Below are 20,900 nucleotides of genomic sequence, written 5' to 3' on the forward strand. Positions count from 1 at the left end.
GTAAATAAATTTTGTATAATTTTTCATGGACATTAGGACATAAACACATAAAGCATGAAATTTTTGCACATGCCTCAAACTCCATGTCATCATGTTATGGCTGGGTACTATAAAACTATTCTTGCTTCAATGAAATTGATTAAAGTGGTTTTCAGTAGCAAAAATACTAGCGATAATCTATATTCTACGTGATCCTAACAGTAATACCTACACGAAAAACGGGGCCGAATGGAGAACCTCTGCGGTCTGCCTTTTTGAAGTAGGTTTGTTAATCTATGGGTGCAGCTTATTTTAATTAATTTTTCTATGAGCATGATTTATAAATTATAAATGAAACTAAACGTAAAAGTCAACATAACAATCAGCCTTTATTTTACTAAAATTTTATACAAATGCTACCCATTCTATCGTACCCAAAACTAATAAACTTTATCATAAAAAATTATGTCATCCTTTCACACTATAAAGTTTTTCTACAAAAATGGATACCATGATTTTTAGCAATTATAGGTTTTGTACACGACAATATTGGCGCCAATAGTCCAACTAAACCATAGACAAACAGTTTTTTATCAAGTTGCCGATAACTTCAGCCCTATTTCCCCACATTTGTACCCTATTTCCCTGATGAGGTAGGGCGTCCGTTCGTGCGCAGGTGAACTGAGCCACTCGTTGACATTGAAGGCCACGGTGGCGTAGCCCTGCTTCTCCAGTATGTCTAGAATAAGACGGAACGGTCCGCGAAGGCGGTTACTGTTCATTGAGAAGCAGCCCTGGTTGAAATTCATGATGCATATTCTGAAAACAAGAAAAAAACTTTTACTTATTTTTAATTTGCATGGCAGCCATTTTGAAGTTTTATTTATTACCTATTTATTGTTATAGCGGCAATAGAAATACACACTGAGAATTTTAACTTTCTACCTATTACAGTTTATGAGATACAGCTTACTGACTAACAGACAGACGTTGGCACCATAAGGTACAAAACCCTAAAAAGCCGTGAAATGTCGTGGGCCACCCGACAGAATGTGTACTTTGTCTAGCATAATATGGACAATAACACCTGCTGCCCAGGCAATAATCGATTAAAACAACCTCTCTCTCTTGCTCACTAATTTGAGCAACAATACAGCTGTGATGTGTTTCATTGGAGTGTTTTTTCCATTTTAAACTTCCGTGAAGAATTAAATGATAAAGTTTAAGTAAAGTTGAAAGACTCTGAAATGACCTATAATATTGCACGTAAGTAATCACTCCAAAACAAGTTCGGTAAGCTGTTAGGATTCTACAATTTTAATGATGTGGCTAAGTTTTTTATCATTTTTACTGTTACTAGTGTGATTTGCTGGTGTATGTAAAAAAATACTCACACAATGGCATCCTGCGGAATGTTGAGCTGTTTGATGGGCAGTTTCAAGCTGCTGCTGATTGCCGGCAACTCTATGGGATATCCTCCCTTCACAGCCACTAGCACATCTGAAATAAAAAAAAAATCTGGTAAGTGCATATCAGACTTAATTTATTGAAAATATTGAGTTATATAGATGTAAAAAGGAAACTTGAGAATGAGTTGCCTAAAAGCTTTGATGGTAGATTAAATGATTTTGTTAAGTTTGTGATAGTAAAAAGAATACCCAGCCGAGTTTGTTGATGGCTCTCCTCAGATCTGGACGAGTTTGGAACCCTTGTAGCTTTAGTTTTAATTGTAAGTTAAAATAACTTGCACAGAAATCTTATTTCTCAATGGCGCGAAAATATGTCAGCCAATCATAGCGCGCGTCTGACCACTATAGGTTATTGCCTACGCGCCATGTTTTGTGCGCGCAAATACTGCGTTGCTGGTTCTCGGTCGGAAAGGCATTACAAATCAGTGGTAGATGGTAGAGGCATTTGACGATTCAAAAGTACTTTATTTGAATAAAAAATATATTTATTCTATTCTATTTTAAATGCATATCAATTAAAAGAGCATACCTGAAACAATACCATTGGGTAGCGCCACGTTCTTGGCGACGTACTCCGGCCCTCCCAATCCTCTCGCCAAATGCTCCACCAAAACACCAGTCAATGAATGAGTGGGATACATATCCTTGGCTTTCTCCAGTATATTCTCTGGCAGTTTATAATCCTCACTATAAAACGTTTGTACTGCCTGATACAGAGTCAGTAACTGAAGGTAATCCAATGTATTGTTATCCCTGGCCAAGTATTCATCCAAGAATTCTTCAGAAAACACTCTATTCAACAATCTATCTTCATAATGCCCAACTGACGCCAATTCAAGGCAAAGCTTTGCCCAAGGTAAAGCAGCATTTGTAGCATTGAGCACTGGATTGGCCGATATTTGCCTCCGCAACTCTGCCCATTGGTCGGGTTCTGGGGTAAAGTTGTTATTGGCCAAGCAGTTGATGAATCCAAAGAAAATGTTTGTGCGTGCATTTGATAATGTGTCAGGGTTGGAGGCGGCTTTTTGGCAGAGGTATTCCACTAGGGCGAGATGTGTGTGAGCCTAAAAATATTTAAATTATTTCAGAGCTTGTGAAAAGATTATAAAACTACGTTTTGAAGGTCGAAATTCGTCCAATACCTATGGAGCAATTTACTTCTTCGTTTCTAGTTCAAAATGTTAGTGTTTACGATAGTTTTAGTTGTTTACTCAGGCATGCAGGTTACCTAACGTTTTCCTACATTTGTTAAAGCAAGTGAGGTTTAATTGTTTAAAACGCATGTAACTGCGGAAAACTAGAGGTTATATTTTATAAATAAATATACTCACAATCCTTGACAGCACTCTCGCAATAAGCAATCCCTTTTCAAACTCAACATTATTATTGATGACGTAATTAGCGATCGCGTCCATCAGCTGGGGATGATAATACTCCGGATGCTTCTCCAAAATCCTCCCTTTCAATCTAGCAGCCGTTCTCAACACATCATCGTACGGTAAATTATCTATTGATTGAGTTAATACATCACAGCAAATATGGAGAAGTTGGACTCTAGTAGGGAAGGCTTGTTCTGTGCAGTTAACTTGGCATAAAGCCCAAACTATAGACTTGGCCATATGAGCATTGATCGCTTGATCGTGCAGCAGTAACCCAGTTACCACATTATTAATACAACGGTCTGGCAAATCGCGAGAGCAAGAGTATATCAACATATCTCTTAACAAAGGCAAGTCTTGGTTATCTAGTTCTAGAGGAAGATGTATTTGGAATGCTAAAGGTAAAGCTAGTTTAAGTGCATCTACTAAATGGTTTTTTTCATCAAATTGAGACAAAATAAAATCGACGAACATAATCTGCTGGGTGTTCAACATGTTGATGTTACATCTGATCATTTGAAGCATGGTTTGGACGATCAGAGAGTCGACGGGGACTTTGAGGTAGGATAAAAATTTGACAGCCTCAACGATTTCGTTCGTGTCTAGAGCACGAGCATGTTTTTTAAAATTTTGACAGAGTACACTGAAAGTTGGATTTTTTATTATTGCATTTGTGTCTTGATTTTTGTCATACCTGTAAAGGAATAATTTTTTGATCATTTTTTATATTTACTATAGGCAACACCTCGATCATCACACCTGATAATGCCCATAACTTTGTGTGGATTTAAGTTCTTAAAAATCCTGTGGGAACTCTTTCATTTTCCGAAACAAAAAGTAGCCTAGCTCTGGCTTTAGGATACTCTGTGTAATTTTTGTTGAAATTGATTAAGTGAATGGGCCATGTGTAAATAAATATTAAAAAAAAATGTTTCTTTAATTCAGGTCAAGTGTACCCATATTGTTACAAGTCATTTAATAGATAACAGAAGCAATCCAAAGGTTACAGACAATCAGGCTCACTTTCGCATCTTTAACATAAGTATGGATATAGATATAGGTATCTGTGACAGCCTAGTGGTCAAGACATCTGCCTCCCATTTCGGAGGTTGTGGGTTTGATCCCGGGCATTTACCTCTTACTTTTTGGAGTTAAGCAGTGTGCTTTTGGTAACTTCTTTAATGCTCAATAGTGGGCCGGCGATGGCTTGATAATGATGATGATGGATACATACTTGCTAGTTTTCTGCAGTTCAAACAAGCTCCTCAGTGCCTGCAGCATGTGTCTATGTGTCAACAGCGGCAGATTGGCTTGCACTGCGGCCAACACTTCACCAGCACTTGGAGCTGTCTTTATGGTCATCATAATGTTATCTGGGGTTTTGGAACGAGTTTCTGTCACTGAAACTGGTAAAAAAGTTGTAGAAAAATCTACCAAAAAGGTTATAACAAGATTTATATACCGTTACACTGAGACAGTTCCTGACATAGGGTGCAATGAGTGACAGTTGATGTAAAATCGAGGCATTTAACATCTCTGTCACTCTCCCATAACTTTGTTTGTCCTCCAATTGTAATAGAGCAACAGATCAATGTGATTTTTTGCATGGATTTGATTAAAGACATAGTGAATAGCATATGTTACTTTTATCCTGGAAAAATCAAAGTTTCTATGGGATTTTTAGAAACCTAAACCCACACAAATGAATTTACTGGCATCATCTATTTCGAGATTGTTTATAGATAATAGATATGTAGGCAAAAAGGAATTAGAGCTCTCCGATGAGAAAGAGAAGCTAAATGACATGTCTTTTCTGCCAAAACACTGCCCCAATGGGTTTTTAAAATATTTTGAGATGTCATCAAAGCCTAAGCTGTAGTGACAGACTATATAGATACTGGCGGATTACGCACCTTTGGGTAAAAAGACACCTATGGGCGTGTTTCAAAACATGGCGCCTATAGACCCTATAGTCCTATAATCTATAGAAAATGTATGTGATCAATAAAAGTCAATTTTTTACCACTTGAAAAGCTGGTAGACCTCAATGTGGTGTTGTTAAGCTGCCCGCCTCTCAGCACATTGCGCCAAACGCTCTTAAGCAGTAAAGTCATTGTAACTGCAAGTTATAACCAAAATTATTCAACTATTTTAGGTTATCTTCCATTGACATATTAATTTTTAAATTATATAGTATACAGAATTTATTGCTTTTAAATACACATGAATTTTGTTACATGTTTGTTTGTGATTACTTTCTACTATTATCTATTTTAATATCAAAATAAGAAAAAAATTAAATACATAATTATTTACTTACTTAAAATCCTAATAATCTTCGCCGTAATTTATGTATCTTGAATAATAAATTACATGTATACGTCGTATTTAAATACTTGGCCCGTATAAACTTTATGAATTAGAATAGAAAAAACTTCTTAGATGAATTATAAAATTAAAGACCAAAATAGAAATTGGGATTTGAAAATGTTTTTTTTGACATTTGACAGGGATATTGCATCCCTGTCAAATGTCAAAAAAAACTTCTGACAACTTCTAAATTAAAAAAAAAATGCCCTCATACATTCTCGTTTTCCAACAGTCGAACTAGGTCCAATTAACCATAGACAAGTTAATTGGACTAAATATCTGACACATGATTTCCGAACGGAATAGCCATAATGACACTATTCTATAAAAACCTGTCAATGTCAATTTGTGAAAACAAAGAAAATCCTCGAATTCACGAATATTCGGTCGATAAAATCTGCATGGAAAAGAAAGTTTTATTGGAAAACTATCACAGGAGGTTACTAGCCGAAGTTCAAAACTGTGAGCTACTAACAACCATGAATAAAGAAACTATAGTTAGCAGCAGACCGGATCGAGAGATTCGGAAAACTGTAGTGAGGCCGGGAGACTATACCATGGTACCATACGAGGATTCGCGTTGTAAGATCAGACTTTGCAATGTGAAGTGTGAAAATAAATCCGGGCCGTGTGAAATTGATCCAGAATGTCGTATACTCAACTCTCCGTTTGATGGGAACGTAATAATCGGTGATATGGATTCGTTTATTGACAAAGATTTCGAGCTCGTTCTACAGCAGATGTGCTTAGGAGAAGTTTGTGACGCGCGTTTCATATACAGGAATGTGTTCGGAGATCTAATGCAGGAGATTTCCTGTAGGGTAGAGTTGGTGGACTTGACAGAGGAGCAGTTAATAAGTGACTGGAGCTGGGCGAGGTTATTCGAGTCTGCAGTACATCATAAGGTAATCACTACCCATATTATAAAAGCGAAAGTTTTTTTTCTCATGTTGCAATGGAACAACAGATCGACGAGATTTTTTGAGACCTGGAAAGTGACATAAAAAAGAAATGGAGAAGGAAAATAATAATTACTTCTTTTTTTTTACTGGATATCTTTTTTACTAGAATATGTTAAGTATAATAAATGAGAAATATATTTTTTCTTTTCTTCAAGGAACGGGGAGTGCAACTCGTGAAGGATAAGAGGATAGTGGATGGGTTCCGAAGGTTCTCCAAGGCTCTGAAGATGTTGGTGGCCATTGAGCCCGTGGACAGGGTGACGGTTGATGAAGAGAGAATTAAAGAGCTGATTAATATGAGGGTTAGGATCTAATGCTATTCCTTTTTTCTTTGACTGTATCTATTATTCAAATAACTGGTCGAGAGATTAGAAGGGCTAGAACATGCATAAGTTAAGGTTCCATAGCCATGCTATTTGCTGAAACCTTTGGAGGCCATTCCATATTTATTATGCAGTAGTTTTCTGCCTTAAGAAACATAATAATGATTTCAAAATACCTATTTAACGAGGTATCACTTAAACTTTTTGACTCATTTTCAAAAGTAAGCATAGTGGACCCCACCTAGGTGAGAAAGCACTAAGTCAAAGCATAACAGGTTTCTGTAACTGCACTAAACTTAAATATTACAGCTCTCATAGTTATTTTTAAAATGAATGGGTAGTAAAGTCTCAGATGCTGCCTATTACATAGATGTTGACTATTGTCCTTCATTAAACAAATAAATTTTGAATTTTTGTGAATTTTATTCCAGGTAAAGTTATTCAACAACATGGCTCACTGCCAACTTCAATTTGAAGAGTATGGTGCATGTTTGGACTTATGTAGCAGAGCCTTGACTCTAGACCCAGACAATATCAAGTCCTTATACAGGCGCAGCATTGCCTACATGGGTCTCTTCATGTATGAAGAGGCCTGGGGTGACATACAGCGGGCATTGGAGATAGACCCTATGGATAAGGCCTCCATAGCTAAGGCCAAAGAATTGAGGCCTCATATAGAAAGAATTAATAAGGACTATGCGAATGTTATCAAGAAGATGTTTGGTTAGGTTTATTTTATTTTGCATTTTTGGAAATGTTTAGTAGGAAACTATTTTTTTTTTTTGAGATACATAGGTGCAACTGGTACTTGTAATTATTATTACCCGTTTTTCTAAGTATGCTCAGTATTTAAAATTAAGATGGTAAGTATACTAAATTAAGTATCATTTTATGTATTTAAATTGTCTAGAATGTGTTTCAAAATAAAATTAATGGCATTGATTTTATTTGGTTGTCAAAATGCTTGTATTATATTAGGACTAAAATAAGTGAACCTTAATACATATTGTATGGGAATGGTGAAGACCTATTTAAATTTTGAGCTTTAATGTTCATAATTCATAACATGTATGTAATTGATAATAATAATAATAATTAAAATGACAATACCATTTAAGTCATTGGGTAGTACATATAAAATAATATGTTATGTTGTCCATAAATTTTCACAGAAAAAAAAGTAAAAATTATTACTAAGTATATAAAGAAAAATTCGTAAGTTCTTTTGTAACCTGCCATTTTTTTTTTTTGGTGTAAGTAATAAAAAGTGTATATGTATCATAAGTATTGATTCAAGAACTAATATTATTGGTTGAGTGCAGATCATAGAAAAAATCATAATACTAATGGATGCTAAAGGATTTATGTCAATGAAGGACATTTTTAAATGAATTGTAGAGTAGGTATGTTCCTGTGAGAAACTAAGTTGAATATATTATAATAATAGGTATATTATAGTTTCTAGTTATGTATTCAGTAATAGTCTTCTAGAATATTGAATATTATAAATACCTATGGATAAATTATTGTTGAATCAAACTGTATTTTCGATTTAGAAAAAGGAAGTTTCTCATGACGAAATGTATTAGATATTATGTATTCTATAAGTAATAAGTATAGTAGCTAATTCTGGGCAGTTTTTGTCTACAATTGGAATTATTTTTATCAAGTTAGCCAATTTTAACAACTTTTAGAAAATTTTATTTACTGTATTCTAACCTAATTAAAACAGTTTTTCAATAGTTTCGTTAGCAATATATTTTAAAACCACTAAGTAGGTGGTTGTTTGGTTTTAAAAATCCTAATATTTCATTTTGATTGGACTTCTTCTTTAAAATAGTGTAGCATATAATATTATTAAGTATCTGTAAAACTAGAAAATATAATTAAGTATCTGTATAATATCACAAATCACCGCACAATAGAATATTACCATGTAAATTACATTTAAAGTACATATAAAACAAATATGTGTAGGTACGAAGAATTGCTAAAATATGTTGATAAACTAATAGGTTTAGAGGGAAATATATTTAAAAGACAACGCTTGTTTGTTTTCGGCCTGGACAGCGCTTGTTTAAATTCTGTTAAGGCCAGAGTCGTAAAGCCATAAAAACAAGTTTACAATTACAAGACAGTGTGTAGCACTCCCATGTTATGTATATTTCTGACGTTTTTTAATAATTAATTACTATTATTCATTATTATTTTGTAAGTAACTCTCATGATCTTAGTTTTTATATGATTTTGTATAAACTGAATAAACTAGTATGTAGAGCTGTTTATATTTTGTTATGTTTTAAATAATTGGATCGGAGGACAGATTTTTCAATCGCTATAGATTTCCTAAACGAACACTGTCACACTCATTATATTGTAGACTAGCTGATGCCCGCAGCTTCGCCCGCGTGGATTGGTCAGATCCCCTGCAGCATCAGGATTGAGGAGTTGGAATCCAAATTTTTTATGAAACATTGTCGCAAAGTTCCTCTATCGATTAAAAAAAAATTACGCAAATCGGTTCAGAAATCTCAGAGATTTCGGTGTACATAGGTAGAAAAACACAACTCCCTTTTTGAAAGTCGGTTAAAAAAGTAGCCTATGTTACACCCTGGTCAATCCTCTACTTGTCTGTGAAAATCCCGTCAAAATCGGTTCAGCCGTTCCAAAGATTAGCCTTTTCAAACAGACAGACAAAAATTTTAAAAACGTGTGATTCAGTTAAGGTATCGTTCAAATAACCCTATGAGCTTAATATGAGGTAGTTATTTCGAAATTACAGACAGACACTCCAATTTTATTTATTAGTATAGATATTGAGTAAGGGGTCGTTAATGATTTAACATCCAGTAACATAACATTATTTCAATCCATATTAATATTATAAACGCGAAAGTGTGTCTGTTTGTCTGCCAGCTTTTCACGGCCCAACAGTTTAACCGATTTTGATGAAATTTGGTACAGAGGTAGCTCGCATCCCGGAAATTGGCATAGCAACTTTTTATCCCAAATAAGTTCCCATGGGATTTTCAATAAACTTAAATCCAAGCGGACAAAGTCGCGGGCATCATCTATGTAGTATAGATGACATGAATAAAATAAAATAAGACATATAAGGATTTTGACATTATGAGCATTAAATAAAAATATAGAGAGTAAAAATAAAAATAGTTAAACTATCATGCAATGAACGAAAGAATGAACTGGACAAGCAAGATCTATCCAGCTAATTCTTCTTGTATGCGAAAATGGGGTGATATATGTATTATAGCGGAAAATGCCCTACTGTATGATGCCCAAACGGGGGTATTTCGCAAGGAGGTATTCATTATTGTCATTGAATTCATGTGACTCGTAAAAATAGGAAATTAAATCGTTGCATTTTTATTACATACTAGTTTTATTTCTCTATAATTGCTTAGCCTTTTATAAGTTTATATTAGGAATTTATGATTCCTTACACCAGTCTTCTATATGTAAGTTTTAATTTAGGCCTCCAAAACACATCTCTATTTATCCATGCTTAAATAAATGCGAGTGTCTGTTTGGTGCGAGTGTACCTTTTCAAAACTCAAATGCTGAACAGATTTTAACGAAACCGATCTTCGAGATGGATATAGGCTACTTTTATCCCGGAAAATCAAAGAGTTTCCACGGGATTTCAAAGGATGATTGTTTAATCAATTTTGTTTAGACGCGGTTGCAGGTATAAGTAAGTACATAGGCTACTTTTTTCCAGGATCCACCGCGTGGATTTCGATGTTTAATAACCATAGGTTCGTTTTTAAACACCGAGATCCACGCGAATGAAATCGCGGGTATTTTTTTAGTTTCTATTAAAACATGAAATGCTACGCACTATTTGTGTAGAATAGTGACAAAAACTCATCAAACGCACTGCACGCGATTTCTGACGGACGCACGGAATGAAAGTGTCCAATGTCCATATTTTGTCACCTTCGCTCATGATTCGGAGACGAGACGCGCACGTTTCCATTTGCACACGTTTGCTTATTATTAATTTTAATAAGCGGTGATAGCCTAATGCTTAAGACTGGCCTCCTGTTTTGGGGGTCCGAGGTTCGATTCCAGGCGCGCAATTCTTATCTTTCGGAGTCACTTATCTGCGTTTTTAGAATTTAAACGGTGAAGGAAAACAATATTGTGATGTTTGCATGCCAGGCATGCATGGAGTTCTCCATAATGTTCTTAAAAGTGTGTAAAGTCTGATGCCACTTGGCCAGCCTGGTGGACTATGACCTAAGCCCTTCTCATTCTGAGAGAAAACCCGTATTCAATACCTAGTGGACTGGTGATGATGTGATGACCGTTATTTATAAAATCATCATTAAAGCGTCCAATTGTCATGCGTACGAGAATCCGGATCGGAGGACCAATATCCATAAGTTACCTTTAAAAGATTGCATGTAAAAATAAGGTTGCCTTTGCATGACAAACACAAAGTAATATGTTAAATAGTTGGTGGTTATCGCGTTGTCGTGATCTAGATTTGACTTTAATTCAGAACAAGGCTGGTTTTCTAATCACGCTGAATGCAGACGTAATGTAAGGTAATAGGTAAGTAGATAGGTACCTATTCTTAAACAACGCTGACTGGTCAGTGCTGACGATCAGCGGTCAAGCCTTAGATCATTGGCTCTGGGAACCCAATAGAGCCGGCGAATAGAGCTACGTTTAGTATTCTAGCGCTAAATCTAAACACTAACATAGTCTGCGACACTGAACAGGTTTTATTTCCCGCCAGCATGATATCATCGTGCAATGGACTCGGACATCTATGACATCATACAACCTTCCGAAGCTGTAGCCTCATATTACGTTGTTAGTAACCACGGCGCTCCTATGTGCACAAGACGCGCGAATCTCGTCTTTTTGCTCATTAACATAAAGAACTCTGTATAAATCAGTAATCACTTTCCCTATTTTATATCAGACTGTTTAAATAAAGTGAGTGAATTTTGTTTGTGTTGTGTTGTTTATCTCCTTAAACGTGGTTAAACAAAATGGTCTAAGATTTAGACCATTTTATTTACTTACCTACTTAGTAATATCGAGTTGTGTTAGATGGTATGAATGAATTTCGTTGATTGTCTCAATGAAACTGAGTATGTAAGTAGCTGGTAGAGATTGATTGAAGAATTTAATCAATACCTACTTAGGATGTACAAGGACTTTTAATTACGTGATAGTAATCAAAGTTAAGAGTATTGACATTGTTTCCTAATAATTAAACCAAGGTTACTAAAGCCATAGCAAGTATTTTGTCAGTCATCATTGCAAGACGATCGTAAATTGTTTTTTAAATACTTTGTATCTTTTAAATTTTAGCATTAATTCTGATGTTTTCTTCTTCTAAACACATATCATCACACTTACTACGTAACCAGGCAATGATTTTATTTTTCACCTAGTTTTTTAGTTTGTATACGATTGCCATCTGACCTCCAAAACTCGCTGAAAGTGTAGAGTAGTATATTGAGGCCTCCTAAAGACGTACGTAAGTAATTTTAATGAGTGCCTATAATATATAGGTAGACATCTTCTGTTAAATATAGTTATCTAGTATCTATTTAGCTCAGTTTCAAAAAGACAGAAATAATTAAAATCACGCTTTAGTAACTAGGTAGGTATCTATCAAGTAGGTTAATGTGTGTTGTATGCAATGTCATTGTGTCAAGGAATTCATGTGCGTAGCAATAATAAGTACTATAGGTACAAAACATTTAGGTACAAAACAAATATTTTTCATTTGTAAACGTAGTGAAAGCGTTTGAATTGATATACATTATAGAGTAGTTTTTGAAAAAGCGCAGCGCGGCGGCAGATTTAATACCAACGGACATTTAAAGATCTCTGCATATTCAAAACTCAGCCTATATAAAAAATCAACTTATTCCATTCAAAATGCATTGAATGCTTGAGAGCAACGGAAAAAGCGCGAAATTATATATAGCCTGTAACGTAAATATTCGTTTTTCCTGGATTTTTGCAACAGGGAATTATTAAATGTTACCTATCTAATCAATATAAGCCATGTAGGTACCGTACCTACTGAAATCGCGAAATGCGTTACGAAAGTTACAAGGGTCACTTTGTGGGTAGGTATTTCTCCCGGTAGAATACGGATAGAATTTTTTTTTCTTACTGTAATATTTTTAAGAGGCTTTTATAGGTGTCCTATGTATATGCCATTGTATATTTGACATGTGATATATTTAATGTAATAATGTAATTTAGTTTAATGAATTCAAAGAACAGTTTTGCATGCCTGATTATATAAGGTGAAACATTTCTACTGGACAATATGTAGTACTACTTAATAAGATCTTACTGTAAAAAATGTTTCAGCAAATAAAAAACTCTTGAACTCTTGAACTCTTGCCAGTCCCATTACTTATTTAAAGAATAGAGATAGCTAAATATGGGTAAACTATAACCACCAATGAAATCACAATGCAGCTCATTTAGTTGTGGCGCTCTATAATCGTCTCTCCTATGATAGAGTGAAAGTTGGAACCCACCTTTTCTCCATATGGCCATCTTATCTCATTGCTAAGCCTCTCAACCTATCGCCATTCGCCAGCCCACTACTGATCACAAGGTCTCCACTCAGAACGAGAAGGGTGTCTACCACGCTGGCCAAGTGCGGATTGGCAGACTTCACAAACCTTCGAGAACATTATGAATAACTCTCAGGCATCCATGTTTTCCTTCACCGTTTTAAGCATTAAATTGTTTAAAACGCACATAGCTCCGAAAAGTTTGAACGAGCATGCCCGGCACCGAACCCACGACCTCCCGAATAGGAGGCGGAACTTTATCCACTAGATTGCACGGTTTTTACCTTACCACGTTCTTACAGTGCGCGCAGCACGACAGCCTGAGACGGCAACCGAGGTGGGGACCCACCTGGGTAGGTGGGTCCCCACCTCGGTTGCCGTCTCGCACGCCTCACAGCCCCGCCCCGCACATCCGCACGGCACCCGCGCTCACCCGCAGCGGGTTAGCGCGGGTGCCGTGCAGACCTCATACCCCGATTGCCATCCCCGTGCTCAGTATTCGATGATGGGTTGAACATGATGACGATGATGTACCTAGATACAACGTCCTTTGCAGATAAAGCATGGAAGACCTAAAATCCGGGCGTGGTATACAAGTGGTGACTCCTGGGCCGGAGCACACGTTTGTGCTGGACGAGGAGGAGCTGGAGTCGCTGCTGTTACGAGACGACGTCAAGGACTGCTCCATCGTCGTCATCTCCGTGGCGGGAGCCTTCAGGAAGGGCAAGTCCTTCTTGCTGGACTTCTTCCTCCGGTATATGCACCACAGGGTTAGTAAACTTCGTCTGTATAATATTATACCTACTTGATGTAGGTAAGGTTGTTAGTATCTAAGGTGTGCCATTGGTCTTTAACCGACAGAAGATGTCCACTCTTATAAAAAAAAATTCATTTTATAATCATCGAAATCAAACTGAACGGTTTTACTTTTGTAATAGGTATATTATTAAAATTACGGTCAAAATAGGTATAGGGCACCCAACAACATGTCTTATTTATGAAAACCTGTACATTTCAGTATAATCTAGGCGGCAGCGGCGACTGGCTGGGCAGCGAGGACGAGCCGCTGCAGGGCTTCGGCTGGCGCGGGGGCTCCGAGCGCGACACCACCGGCCTGCTGCTGTGGTCACAACCCTTCAAAACTACCCTGGAAAATGGCGAAAAGGTACGTAAAAGTTCCCTTGAAGTTCTCCCAAAGAGTATGTAATGGTTCTCATACAGATTTCTACAGATTTTGTCACTCAGAGAGATAACCCAGCTCTAACGAATGCGTTCCATCCAAGACCACGTCATTGCTCTTAAATTATTGTGAGATAGGCTTGCGCTTTACTTCATGCCTGAGAAACAGAGCTAAGATGAGGTCTTCGATAGAGTGCATTTGCTTAGAACATGCATATTCAGTCTCGCCTTTTTGCCTGTCTCAAACTGGTCTGTAAACACGTTGCAGGTAGTGGTTTACCTGATGGACACGCAAGGCACGTTCGATAGCGAGTCCACGGTGCGCGACAACGCCACGGTGTTCGCGCTGTCCACCATGCTGTCGTCCGTGCAGATCTACAACCTTTCGCAGAACATCGAGGAGGACGACTTGCAGCACTTACAGGTCAGCACTTTCAAAAGCAAACTGTGGAACCAATTCCCTTCGGCGGTGCTCCCACTAGGTGTATTTAATATGGGATTATTCAAGGGGCAGATCTGGGATGAACAAATTTCTGGCCGGCAACGCATTGACGGTTCTTCTGGTGCTGCAAATGTTCATAGGCGGCGGTAATCACTTAACATCAGGTGACCCGCCTGTTCGTTTGCTCGCTATTTTATTATTTAAAAAAAAAAACAGTCCGGTATCCTTAACCTAAAGACTTAAAATATCGAAGGATTGCTTGCTAATCTTCATCTAATCTTCAACTAATCTTCATCTAATTTCCAGCTGTTCACGGACTACGGTCGCCTCGCACAAGAGACCAGCGGGGGCAAGCCGTTCCAGAGGCTGCAGCTGCTGGTGCGCGACTGGAGCTTCCCCTACGAGCACGCGTATGGCGTGGAGGGAGGACAGGAACTGCTCACCAAGAGACTCACGGTAATATTTAATGTTCATCATGATTTGGACTTTCAGACTGGATTTTTTCCAAATTGGCTTTCTGAACTAAGTTCTCTTTAGAGTTCAGATCAGTTGGTAGTAGTCTTCAGGCTCGATGGCGGTAGAATGATAGCTATACAATGTCACGATCGCAATCACCTCTGTTTGGTTCACGATCACTCACTATTGGCATGCATGCATTGTTGTAATATGAATACTATAAATTCAGCCAATCACAACAATTGCGATGCGTACCTACCTAATTTAATGATTGATGCAGGTTTTCGAGAATCGTCACTGGGTTAATTAATATATTACCTTGATAAATGTAATGCCAAGAAAACGGCCAGTACCTACTTAATAGATTTATATACCTATTTATGCACTCTAATAAACTTGAAATTGTGTATTTAAGTACCTAGATCTTTTCTAAACGCTAGAAAATTGCGAATAATCAATTGTTGTTTAAGTTTTTACGCAGACTCTTGAGTTATATATTAGATATTAATAGGTTATTGTAATCAAAATCATGAAAGCTTTTCTGTTGTGTGCGTGTTCCAGGTGCACGAAGGTCAGCACCACGAGCTGCAGTCGCTGAGGAAGCACATCGCGAGCTGCTTCGAGGAGCTGGCCTGCTTCCTCATGCCGCACCCTGGCCTGAACGTCGCCACTAATCCAGAATTTAATGGCAAACTCTCTGGTTGGTTCCATTTTGAAGATATCATTATTGCCAGCTGACTACTCAGCGCGTATTTCCTCTTAAAATGAATTATACCTTTGATTAGCACATAAGCTACTTTCTATCCGGGAAAATCAATAAGTTCCAACGGGATTTTTAAAAAACCTGACACGGGAATGAAATCGCGAGCATCAGCTAACTTGTTCTGTGTTACAATAAAACGTAAAGCTAGTCTTATCGAATTATATTATTGTATAATTATACGCATTCAGGTCTAGATAGCAATCGGGGTTGGGGACGCCCTCACACCCGCACTGCCCCGCGCTAACCCGGTACGGGATAGCGCGGTGTGACGTGCGGGCGTACGGGGCATCCCCCTGCCTCATACCCCTATTGCCATCTCAGCCTGTCGCACACCTACAAATAATGCCCGCGTGGAATGGTGCCAAAAATACTGGCTACATTTTCGCGCTGGACAACCAGTCTGATCAAGTAGCGCAAAAATTGAGCCAACCCTTCGGTCCTTGTAAAAGTTTAATTGAATGAAAATATTTTGAATTTTTGATAACAACGCACGTTGCGTCCCATATTTTGGCCTGTCCCCGTTTCCAGGGAACTAGCGTCATGTAAACTCAATTTTTTCTAAACTAAGTAGGTGGGCATTAGATAATGCGGTTCATTTTCGTTTTTCAGACATAGGCCAAGATTTCAAGATAGCCCTGAAACAGTTCGTGCCGATGCTCCTCGCGCCGGAGAACTTGATCCCCAAGAGGATCGGCGGCCAGCAGCTCAAGTCCAGGGACTTGTTGCTGTACTTCAGGTCTTACATGAACATTTTCAATGGAACCAGTTTGCCGGAACCTAAAACTATTTTAGAGGTAATGGGCGTTAAGTTCATGATAAAAGCCGTATTTTATTACCAAAATGTCAGTACCTTAACAGGTCACTTGTATAACTCAAATTGTTCAGGATTCTTTGAGTACAAGTAGTTGTACTTATTTATGCTAAATAGTATCTATATTATTGAAGTAGAGTTTCTCAACCCGGTCAAATCAGAAATGTGGGGATTCGTAGGAAGATCAGAGAAATTGATGCTCAACTGTGCATATCATTTCACCTTAGTTTTCAACTCATATTGTCACCAGGCAACCGCAGAAGCGAACAACCTCTCAGCAGTGGCTGAAGCTAAGGAGGTGTACGAGACCCTGATGGAGGAGGTCGCAGGAGGCGCCAAGCCGTATCTGCAGCCACAACTCTTGGAGGAAGAGCATCGAAGAGCGAGGGACAAGGCCCTACACAGCTTCCACTCTAAGAAGAAGATGGGCGGAGACAGTTTATCAGCCACGTATAGCATTAAGTTAACCAAGGTTTGTCATTGTTCAAGGATAGAATAGAACAAATTCTTATTCAAATTATCTTTTACAAGAGCTTTTGGACCGTCAATACACCTACTTTACCACTGGTTTGGAAAACCGTTCATACCGAGAAGAACCAGCAAAAAACTCGGTAAGCTCGGTTCACCTCTGATGGTCAAATCGATCTTCTCTTCTTCGAGTCAAACAAAAGAATTTTTAACAGCACCTCTGATTTTTGTAGCGTGCCCCACGACACCTCAGTTTTTAGAGAGTTGAGATTTTCTCAGAATGTGTAGATACCTATCTATTGCCGCTAAATTAACAAATAATAAAAAATTCAAAATGGCTGTAGTAAAAAATTAAAAAAGTTAAAAATTTCTACCGGTCGAGTGCGAGTTCGACTCACACTTTTGTTTTAATTAGGTACGACTTCTTGCAATTCGCACGTGGTCACCGTGGTAGAATAAGGTCTAAATCCTTTTAATTCTGAGAGATGATGATTCCAGGAGCTAGAAGAGCAATATGAGCAGTACAGGCTTCACAACGAAGACAAGAACCTCCTCCGCAAGCTGGGCACGGCGGCCGTGCTGGGCGCGCTGGCTCTGGCCTGCTACCTGGTCTCCATACTGGCGGGAGTGCTGGGGCTGCAGACCTTCGCGATGCTGGGGCAGACGGCGGCGCTGGCCTGCTTGGGCATGCTGTTTGTGTGGGCTTACTCTCGGTGAGAACACTTTATCATCCCATGTTTAACATCGTTTTCCTGGCACCATGGCATATGATAGGATAAAACTTTAGAATAAACAAAACCTTAGAATAGTAATGTTGTTACTTTTGTTCGAGAACCACGCGTGCCACTTCGCACACTATCATATAGAATCTCAGAATACAAATAAATAAATTTAAAAAAAAACAATGCATTGTAGCTGTCATTTAATCGTAATCTAGCAGCAGCATGGAGCAGCAGTTTCTCCAATTTTTAGTGCATATTTTGGCATTTTGATCGTACATATATTCCAACGTCTTATGATGTTGTAAAGAAACAATTTACTAACTATAATTATTTTTTTTGCAGAGCAACTGGCAACATGCGTGAACTAGGCTCGCAAATGGACCAAATAGCGGATACTGTAAGTATATTTCTATATAACTAACCACGGCCAAAGCCTAAACCTAAGACAAAACCTGAACAAGGTTAGAAATCATGAATTCCTATAAAGTTAACAGAGGCAGGGAACGAACCCGGGACCTCAGTATTTGCCCGGCGTTAGGAATTTGGCGGTTTGTCACCCCCGTGCCTAGGAGAGCACGTAAAGCCGTCGGTCCTGCACTTAATCTTTCTCCGGTGGTGTCGGATTTCCGTCCCATCGGACTATGAGAGTGAGGGAATAGAGAGTGCACCTGTATTTGCGCACACACTTGTGCACTGTAATATCACCTGCGCAGTTGGCTAATCGCTACAGAGACATCCCGTGGAATTGTGAATTTCTGGTATAAAAAGTATCTTGTGTTAACCCAGGGTAATCTATCTATAAGGATGTATACTTAATGGAAATATGGATACTTTGCCTACGCTCTACGGTTTGTTAATATGATGTCGATATAATATTATATTGGTCAAGGGCTTTTTATCTCCATTACGAATTTCAGCGATATCCTTCCAGTAGTTTTTGCGTGAGAGTATAAAACATACACACACATACAAATCGCCTTTAAAATATTAGCATTTTAGTGTGATTCTGCTTTATTTTCAGGTGATGGAACTGGCAGGCCAATACGCGGGTAAACAAGCAGCGGCCGTGGCGATGAGCTATAGTGCAGAGAAAACGAACTACAGCGCGGACAAAAAGCAATCGTAGCACCCTATACTTAAGACTCATGTTACCTTGTACGATGCCCTCCGTGTTGTCTCAATGTGCTTTACAATAATAAACTGTATTTAATTAGGCATAATGATATAGTTAAGATTTATACAAGACTAATAAAAGCCCATTACTTCGCCCGCGTTCCAGAATTGTTAATAAATTATGGGGCATTTAATTATTTTTCATAAATATAATACAACTCAAATGTCAAGACGACCACCGCGTTCGGAAAGCATTTAATTATGTAGATAAAGTAATAAGTACCTATCTACTGTAAGTAAGTACACGTTTTATATTTTCACAAAATGTAAATTAACATAAGTTTTGTTTTTATATTTCAATGCATAAAATAAATATAAATTATTTTTTTACAAAGTATAACCACAATGCATTTCATTTAACAATCTTACTTAACCAATTACTTAAGTAAATAAATTTTTCGTCATTATCTGAATGGGAATCGAACCCACGACTAGGGAGCAGTAAGTATCCACAACACTGCTGCATCCAACAGTGAAAAAATGACTTTCTAAAGGGGCCCCAAACTTAGTTTACCCAAAAGCTTTTGCATGGTCTATGACAACCGGGCCTATACTATATCCACGGAGAGAAGTTAGTGTAGGGCTCTCTCTCTGTTATGTAATCCCATACGAATGACAAAGACAAAAAACTCAGTGGGCGTTGGCTGGCCCCTCAAATGCATTACATAGGTAAAAGAGAGAGCCCTATATTAACTTCTCCCCGTGGATAGAGTATAGTACCTACATGTTCGTTGAGTGCATGAGTGCATTGGCCGAGCGGCTTGGGCGGGTGCCTATGTGTACAAGACTAGATGTTGGGGGAGAAAATAAAAGATATAATATAACTTTTAGTAATCTTTTTTTCATCTTTCAAGTCAATGTTCTCCAGATACACATGTATATTAATTATAAAAAAATCATTAGGTTTTTTTCTTTAATTATCCTTTTTATTAATCTAAAACTGGCTTAAATTATTAAAATTTAATAATAATAATTCCTGTAATGAAAACAAAGTAAATGGTAAGTAGTTAAAGGATTAACGATCTGTAATAATTTAAGCCCTATTCACATTAGGCGTTTAACTGCCATCAATGAACAAGCGTTTATCTTATGACTATCACAAAAATCACCTAACTACATAGAAATTCAAGTAACACAAGTCTCTTTCATTATTTTACAAGTATTAGCAATTTGGTTAAATCACACAATATTCTCGTTACCAAACTTAAATGACAGATTGAAATATATTGCTATTTCTTTCAAAATGCTCGCCGCCGAAAAGGATGGCACTAGATTTAGACCTGTCAATTTAGATTAAAGATTGGGTACAATAGAATTAGTCAAACTGTATCCAAAATTAAAAGAATTTAAGTCGCTTTCAAGACGAAGACGTAACATTGCAAGTGGCGTAATTATGTACCTTAATTTTGAAACTAGTAATTATTTTTTTTTTAGCTTACATAATATTTCACGGAGAAACGCAACTTCAGTGTCACGTTTCTTAACTTTGACAACTTATTTCAAAGTTTATGTACTTAATAGCGAAAAATAGTCTGAGATAGGCAAGAGAAAGTCTGGCACGAAAATGGTTACACAGGATAACCAGTCACTTACTTCATCTAAACTTGCCTTAAATGTTTATAGTTCAAGCGCTGATAGATAGTTTATTGATGGTAGTTTAAATCCAGTGTAAATAGAGCTTTAATGGTACTGATTCTGATGGCAACTAAATTTTAGAATATTCACATCTTTTTCTTACCAATGTAATAAGAAAAGGACAGACAGACTTACTTTAATTTAGAACTGTCAAACTTCGTGACTTTAGGCGCCAGTTTTGAGTGGTA

At 37.5% G+C, this 20,900-nt stretch overlaps 2 protein-coding genes across 4 annotated transcripts; one reads left to right on the top strand and one right to left on the bottom strand.

Annotated features, from left to right (window-relative positions):
• Nucleotides 1–343: 343 nt before the first annotated feature.
• On the bottom strand, nucleotides 344–5,320 carry LOC123874944. The gene is made up of 7 exons (XM_045920526.1): nucleotides 5,148–5,320; nucleotides 4,851–4,946; nucleotides 4,062–4,233; nucleotides 2,780–3,521; nucleotides 1,978–2,512; nucleotides 1,374–1,479; nucleotides 344–798 (listed from the first exon to the last, which is right to left on the bottom strand). The coding sequence occupies exons 2-7, from the start codon at nucleotides 4,939–4,941 to the stop codon at nucleotides 573–575; spliced, it is 1,872 nt and encodes a 623-aa protein (XP_045776482.1). The 5' UTR covers nucleotides 4,942–4,946; nucleotides 5,148–5,320; the 3' UTR covers nucleotides 344–572.
• Nucleotides 5,321–5,499: 179 nt separating this feature from the next.
• On the top strand, nucleotides 5,500–19,199 carry LOC123874950 (atlastin-like). Of its 3 annotated transcripts, XM_045920544.1 has the most exons (13): nucleotides 5,500–6,102; nucleotides 6,315–6,461; nucleotides 6,914–7,149; nucleotides 13,626–13,833; nucleotides 14,082–14,228; nucleotides 14,511–14,666; nucleotides 14,991–15,140; nucleotides 15,702–15,840; nucleotides 16,513–16,697; nucleotides 16,965–17,186; nucleotides 17,681–17,895; nucleotides 18,247–18,301; nucleotides 18,926–19,199. In XM_045920544.1, the coding sequence occupies exons 1-13, from the start codon at nucleotides 5,509–5,511 to the stop codon at nucleotides 19,028–19,030; spliced, it is 2,559 nt and encodes an 852-aa protein (XP_045776500.1). In that variant the 5' UTR covers nucleotides 5,500–5,508; the 3' UTR covers nucleotides 19,031–19,199. The 3 variants fall into 3 exon arrangements, with proteins under 3 accessions (XP_045776500.1, XP_045776497.1, XP_045776499.1); XM_045920541.1 differs by lacking the exons at nucleotides 5,500–6,102; nucleotides 6,315–6,461; nucleotides 6,914–7,149 and adding an exon at nucleotides 11,260–11,450 and having other exon boundaries at nucleotides 13,620–13,833; XM_045920543.1 differs by lacking the exons at nucleotides 5,500–6,102; nucleotides 6,315–6,461; nucleotides 6,914–7,149 and adding an exon at nucleotides 11,594–11,612 and having other exon boundaries at nucleotides 13,620–13,833.
• The last annotated feature ends 1,701 nt before the right edge of the window (nucleotides 19,200–20,900 follow it).

The sequence above is a fragment of the Maniola jurtina genome, chromosome 19 (genome assembly GCF_905333055.1).
Source record: "Maniola jurtina chromosome 19, ilManJurt1.1, whole genome shotgun sequence".
Classification (NCBI taxonomy): Eukaryota; Metazoa; Arthropoda; class Insecta; order Lepidoptera; family Nymphalidae; genus Maniola; species Maniola jurtina.

Coding starts and splice junctions, on each gene's coding strand:
- LOC123874944 (XM_045920526.1), bottom strand. CDS start 4,941: ATGACTTTACTGCTTAAGAGCGTTTGGCGCAATGTGCTGAGAGGCGGG. Junction 4,234..4,850: donor GTCTACCAGCTTTTCAAGTG/GTAAAAAATTGA, acceptor CTTTTTTACCAG/TTTCAGTGACAGAAACTCGT. Junction 3,522..4,061: donor GAACTGCAGAAAACTAGCAA/GTATGTATCCAT, acceptor ATTCCTTTACAG/GTATGACAAAAATCAAGACA.
- LOC123874950 (XM_045920544.1), top strand. CDS start 5,509: ATGACACTATTCTATAAAAACCTGTCAATGTCAATTTGTGAAAACAAA. Junction 14,229..14,510: donor CCCTGGAAAATGGCGAAAAG/GTACGTAAAAGT, acceptor AACACGTTGCAG/GTAGTGGTTTACCTGATGGA. Junction 17,187..17,680: donor ATAGCATTAAGTTAACCAAG/GTTTGTCATTGT, acceptor TGATGATTCCAG/GAGCTAGAAGAGCAATATGA.